Genomic DNA, 6686 nt, shown 5'->3' with positions numbered 1-6686 from the left:
CAGAACGTAAAGCAGAATCAGAGAGGGACGAGTTGTATATTTATGTATTGATTATTGAAAAAAAAACCCCAATAAAACGTAAGCGTTAAAAACAAACAAACAGGAGGAGGGGGCAGCGCAGGAATTGTTTTGACGGGATAGCGAATAAGCTTGCCCCGGCCCCAGCCCCCTCCCGGCTGGGTGTAGGTGACCGGGATCTCTATCTCTTCGGCTCCCTCGCCTCCTAGAATAAAAGTTTGTGCGCGTAACTTGTGCCTCTCTCCCGCGAGGCGGGGGGGGGGGGAGGAGCCTGCAGGTTGGCAGCGCTGGCCCTTTAAGAGCTGCTCCCCCCCCGCCGCGGTCCTTCCCTTACTTTTCTCGTCTTGCCTTGCTCTTTGCTGCTTGACAGTGCAGCCCGGACCGGCTCCGGAGTCCTCCTCACCCGCCTTGACCTGCGGATCGCGGGGCTGGGCGATCCGTGGCTGAACTTCTGGGCTCCAGGACCGGCCAGCATCTCGGGCCCCAGCCCCCTCCTCTGCCGGCTGCATCTCTCTGGTTCCCCGGATTCCTTGCTGCCTCGGGCGTGTGGGGAACTCGCCCTCGCCTCCGTTTGACTTGCTAGGGATTGGGAGGGGGGATCCTGCTGGTGGGTCGGGGGCACCTGGAGCCGGCGCTGCCCGGTATGGCGGGCCGGGGGCTGGCTGCCCCCCTCCTCGCCCTGCTGCTGCCGCTCCTCTCGCTCCCCCCGGCCCTCGGCGGCCCCCCGCCGCCGCTGCTGCCCTTCGACGCGCTGTACGAGAGCGGGCTGGACGCCTACTCGCGCGGGGACTTTGCGCGCACGGTGTGCAGTACATGGAGCGGGCGCTGAGCGCGCACGCCCAGCTCCGGCGCACCCGGCTGGGCTGCCGGCTGGGCTGCCGCCGGCGGCACCCCCTGGGGCCGGGACCGGAGCCCTGGGAGCTGCGCTTCTTCGGGGCGCTGCTGAGGAGGGCCGCCTGCGTCCGGCACTGCGAGGAGGCCGAGCTGGGGGCGGGGTCCCGACACCGGGTCAGCCAGGAGGTCAGCGGCGAGTTCTACCGGCGGAGCCCCTACAACTACCTGCAGAGAGCTTACTTCAAGGTAAGGCGCTGTATGTACTATGTAATGGCTTTACAGCCTCCTTTTCTGGGGCGAGAGGTCCCTGCCCAGAAGAGCTTACCCCAGGCAATGGGCGATAAAGTGACAGGGAATGTGACCGGGGGCAGCAGGATTTGAAGCCTGGGTTCCTGCGCGCTGTCTGTTTCCCTCCTGCGGGATCTGTGTGTGTGCGCAGAAGCCATCGATGCTGACTGACTTTATCGCTCCCTTGTCTCTGGTTTCTGATTCTGAATAATTTTTCACCTTTTTTTTTTTTTAATGTTCGGTCTTTTTATTGAAAGCTTCGGCTGGGATCAGGTCATGAGGACTGTGTGGTTCTGCATTTCTAACCCCCCCCCCCCGCGCTCTGATCCGGTCACGAACCCCAACAGGAAATGATCTTAGGCAGCGTTATACCGAGCAGCGGATCCGGACTGTTCCCGGGAGCCCCCGGTGCAGGGGTGGGGGGAGGGCTTGCCTGGCGCGCCGTAGCATGAAGGCAGGAATAAGGAGCGGTGCCCGGGAAGGATGTGTAAATCGAGGCTTCCAGGACACTTCCTCCAGCCCTGGAGTGAGTCTGAAATGCATTTACTGTTTGAGTTTCAAAGGCAGGGCCTTAAAAAAAAAAACAAACAAACTTCTCCCGAGATAGGCTTCAAACTCATAATGGACAAGCATTTCAGACTCCTTCAAGGGCTCGGATGCTGTACGGTGCGCCCGATGCCCAGCAGGCGCGTTAGCGGGATGGGAGGCTGCGGACGTTAGCGCGCGCCGCTTACCTTTGTAATTCCGGCAGCCACCCTGCGCAGATGAGAGGGTTAGCCCAGCCAGCGCTGGGTGGCACGGGGTTTTGGTGTAGCAGGAGAGACGGCTGCACGCTGACATGTGTTTCCATTTCATTGCTTTCTAGGGTTTGTGTGTGTGTGTCCTGTGGTTTAATATTTAAATACAATCGTCTCCCAGCCCTCCTGGAAAAGATTTTGCCCCCTCGTACCCAACACTTTGAGATTGCGGGCGTTTTCTGGCACCCGAGCACGGGCCAGTCGGCATTTCAAACCAAAGTAATTTGAAACGTGAAAACTCGTTTCTCGTGTCCCCCCCCCCCCTCGATATTGAAGGAGGCCGATGGACACGTGTGGAAGAGAAAGAGACCCAGACCCGTCGCGCTGCAAAAAAATCGCACAGAATTATCTTTCCCTTTAGATCTGGTCTTGTCGTGCGGCAACAACTATAAAAAAAAAAAAATCAAGAGGAGAAAAAGTGGCAGGCAGCGCGCGCCGCGGAGATCCTCCTCCGGTGTTTCGCGCACCGCCGGCAAGCGCCCCCCCCCCCCCCCCCCAGGAAGCCTGCGCGCGCGCTCCTGCTGAATGGGGCCGGAGGGGGAGGGGGGTTCCCGGTAAAGGGGTGGGTAGCAGGCAGCCGAGTTTTGCAGCTAAAGGTATTGCTCGGGCTCAGCCTTAGTCCTGTGCTGCGGCTCCTGAGCTTCAAGTTCCCAGCCGCAGAAAGGACAAGTAGAGACGTGTGATGGCTATTCCGAGAAAAGGGAGCGCGGAGGTCCCTGCCTCTGGCTTTGCACGCTGCTTTTCTTCTCGATGAGGCTCTCTTCCCATGCTTAGGGAGGGTTTAGGGTTTCTCTCTCCCCCATCCATTGTTTGTTGAGGTTCCCCCCATCCATTCTTGTTGAGGTTCTCCCCGCCTTGTCCCTATGCTCTAGAACCCTTCTTCTCCATGGATGAGCTTTGCTGAGATGCCTTGGGCACACGTCGCCACTACTCGTGCCACATGCCGGCCTCGCCCGTCCAGTGGAAGGGCCCACCTAGGTGTGCGGGCAATGAAGCCAAGGGGCTTTTCCGATCAAAACGGGAACCGTAGTGGGCAAAAGTGCAGGAGAAGCCGAGACGCGTCCTCCCTGTGTTACGCGTTAAGCATATGATGCATTGGCTGCTTGCTAATTTGGCGAAGCAATTTATTAAGCGGTTGAACTTTATAATGTAAGAAGGGCAGAATAGAAATATATTTTAAAATAAATAAATAATAAAATATAAAGGGATGCCTTAACTACCCCCCAGATCATATTGCCTATTGCCCCATTGGACATAATTACTGCACCAGGGAGACGCTTGACCTTTTGTCATTGGTGCACCCAGAACTTGGCGCGCGCCTGGTTTTGCACTCACCTGATGAACGGGTGCGTGCAAAACCTAATGAACGGGTGCAAATGCAAAAATCTAAGGCCGCGGTAGAAACAGTGCGGCAGTGTCAGGCGCACCCTCGTTTCCCGCACGCACAGTTCTCATTCACCTACCACTACGATACTGCTCTTCTAATTGCAATGCAAATGCATGCCGCGTCTGCGAAGCCTTAGGCAAGCGTTAGGCCCCGCGCAACCCATTTACTGTATAGAGCGCCTATACAGTATCCTGGGTTCGCGGCCTAACGCTTCACGGCCGCGCTGGTATCTGTCATTTCAAATGACATTTGAAATGACAGGTACCAGGAAGTGGACAGTTATTGTTCCCCCCGATGCTTGGCAACTTTCCCCCAGCCCCCCGTCTCACCTGCCCTGGCCCTGTCCGGTCTCCGGTGCAGCCCCAGTCCTGTCCCCTCCTCCCGAAGCAAAAAAAAAACAAAAAAACAAAAAAAGTAGCAAGGCTCGGGCCTGCTACGGTAGTCCCTTCTCCCTTCTCCTCTCCTCCCGATTTCGGCGCTCAAGGCGGCCGGGTGGGCGTGCATTCATCCAGGCAGAGGGCCGCGGCGAAAGCGGCCTCCGGCTCCCTCTGCCTGGATGAATGCACGCGCCGAAATCGCACGGGCATTCATTCACTGCCGGCGGGGGCCGTGCATTCATCCAGGCAGAGGGAGCCGGAGGCCGCTTTCGCCGCCCGCTCCCTCTGCCTGGATGAATGCACGCCCACCCGGCCGCGGCCTGGATCGCACACCCGCGCCGGCTCCCACCGCGCCGCCACCTGGATGAACGGGCGCCCATCCGCCCGCCGGCTCCCGCCGCCGCCTCGATGACCGCACGCCTGGGGGATTCGGAAAGTGACAGGTATTTATACATATATATAAACAACTTACGCTGCAATGTTTTTTACACTTTACGGTTTTACCCCCATTTTTTACACTTTATTCCCGTTTTAATTTTCGAACACCACACTAACACCAATTAGAGGGTAGGCGTTAAACTAACAGGTTAAGGACGCGTAGCAAAATAGCGGGTTACAAAGGAGATAATCTGAGCGCCGCCGTCACAGTATCGGAGGGGAATAGTTTAATTCCTTCATTATACAGCTAATTCGTTCATTTACATATCATATACATGCTGGGTGCGGAAAAGGGTTATGCGTCTGTTTTAAGAAGCGCTAGAGGACGCCGTGAAACTGGAGACTGTAATCGCTGGATCGCCTTACGCGTCCGAATTGGTGCGCTCCCAGCACGTTACAGTATCGACCTGGAAGGGAGCTGAGCTCGCGAAAACTCATCCCAAATGTTTTCGTTAGTCCAGAAGACGGTGTCAACCTGGAAATTTATCTGTTGCCCGTAAACACACCGGTTTAACCACGGGTAACCCCTCGCTTTGAGCCGACGGATGTTCTGGATCTGCGCTCTGCACAGGTAACCCCCCAGAACGGATCTCGGTTAACCAAAGGAATAGCTGAATTAGTGCTAGAAGCCGGCCCTCTGCCTGGAGCGGTGGGGGGGGTCCTCGGTGCAGCTGGCCAGCTCAGGAGCCAACGGGAACTGAGGGGGGGACACCCCGCACTAACCCCCAGGACCTGCAGGCCGGCACACGGTCTGTGTATTTATTAGACGAAATAATCTCAGGGCAAGCCTCTGATTCACTTCCTTGCTTCATCATCTCTGGTTCTCAAAATTTTTTTTTTTTTAAACTTTTTTTTTTTTTTCTTTTAAAAAACATATTCTGCCTCATTGAAAGCTTTGACCGCTTCGGCGGCGATCGGATCCCGAGGACTGTACGTGCTTTGGTCTTCCCTGGTGCCGCTCTGACCCGGTCATCTAACCCAAGAGGAAATGAGGTTAGGCCCAAAAAATCCCCCACAGCGTATCCTGAGCAGCTGCTTCCCCCGAGCTGTGCTGGGGAGGAGGGTGTGTGTGTGTGTGGGTGGGTGGGTGTGGGAGGTATCCGTCATTGTGCGTGGCTAGAAGCTGTGATCGGACATCAGACGGGCAGCGCGGACGCCACTCTTCCATATGTTGCCTCCTTTAACGTGCTGCTTTCTTCTTCTCCCCCGCCTCGCAGGGACTGGTGGACCTCGGGGGTGAAGGTGGCAGCCCCCTGGCGCAGGTGCCCCCAAATGGCGTCATTCTTCAGGCTCCCCCTCCTCCCACCGCCGCATGGGAACAAAACATGAGTCCGTGTGACCATGGGCCGCCCGGTTACTTAAGATGAAATGCAGAGCCAGGCAGATGAACCATTACTTTACCCTGTCTCAGAGCAGGGATCTTGCTCATCAAATGTTGGTGTTTTTTTTTAATAGTCGTGCTAAAGTTTATTTTAAGTAAAAAGAAAAGCACTTTACAAGCCCAAACAGATGCTTACAACCGGGATGAAGGGATGGAATGAGTTACGAGTTTTCCACGCTCTGTGCCTCTCGCCTTGCAAAACATTTGTTACCAAGTCCTGGTCTACTTAGCTTTGGTCTCGGGTTGTATATTTCTTTCTTGATCTATTCTGAATTTGGCTACTTCATGGGCAAGCCAGCCCAAAGTCAGAATAGATCAAGAAAGCCAGGTGCTCGTTAGCAGTGAAGGGGGCAGGCTATGCCTTAACTCAGCCAAGGGCCTTTCAGCTTTTCGTTTTTCCGGCGTTTCATTCGTTTCAGCGGGGGAAGTTTTGTCAGGTGTTTTGCCAATGGGCTTGGGAGGAAGCACAAAAAAATGTTTTTGAAACCTTCTCCTTAATGGATTCGAGAAATGGGGTTGGGGGGGGATTTAAAAAAAAAAAAAAAAAATCCAAAGGCAGATCCACAATGTTGACCACATCGTTTATCAAAATTTTCGGAACATCCAAAGCGAACGTTTCAAGTCCCCCTCTGGTTTCTTCAGAGAGATTTGACAAACCTTGAGTACTTTGCTCCAGCTATGTCGAGTTTTAAAGCCTTTTTTTTAAAGATGTTTAGCACATCTGGAGTATGGCCGCAAGCAGGGCCTGGATGCTGGCTGCATAGTGTTTTTGTTTTTTTTTTCCAAATCCTGCTGTGTGTAGACACAAAACGAAAACCTTAGTACATCGGGCCCTTTTTAATTTTTTTTTAATGAAGACCTTTTTGGAATTACGGGGCCTGCACTCTGTGACGGGGTTCAGTCCTGGACGTCCTCTCACACAGGCCCCGCTGTGGGGGAGAAAAAAAACTCCTAAGGCCCAGGGTGTCTTCTGAATGCTGATAAAGAGGCCGGGCACTCTGATGGTGGCGTCCCAAACACAGAACGTCGCTGAAGAAATATCGCTCAACCCAAATAATACGGCGCTTGGGGGCACAGGACTCTCGGGTTATCTCCATACCACCTCTGTGGTCTCCCTCTCTCTCTCTCTCTCTCCCTCCCCTCGGTCCCCTTCTCTCTCTCTCTCT

General features: G+C 54.9%; 1 protein-coding gene across 1 annotated transcript in view; it reads left to right on the top strand.

The window, feature by feature from the left end:
- The first annotated feature begins 384 nt into the window (after positions 1–384).
- The window catches only part of P3H2 (prolyl 3-hydroxylase 2), a 191913-nt gene continuing 185611 nt past the window's right edge, over positions 385–6686 (top strand). The window contains 2 exon segments of the mRNA XM_029615954.1: positions 385–811; positions 814–1098. Of these exon segments, the coding sequence (XP_029471814.1) occupies positions 662–811; positions 814–1098 (435 nt within the window). The 5' untranslated portion in view covers positions 385–661.

This window comes from Rhinatrema bivittatum, chromosome 9 (genome assembly GCF_901001135.1).
Source record: "Rhinatrema bivittatum chromosome 9, aRhiBiv1.1, whole genome shotgun sequence".
In the NCBI taxonomy this organism is placed as follows: domain Eukaryota; kingdom Metazoa; phylum Chordata; class Amphibia; order Gymnophiona; family Rhinatrematidae; genus Rhinatrema; species Rhinatrema bivittatum.
The sequence above is the reverse complement of the archived record's forward strand: the minus strand, read 5'-3'. Positions and strand labels throughout refer to the sequence as shown.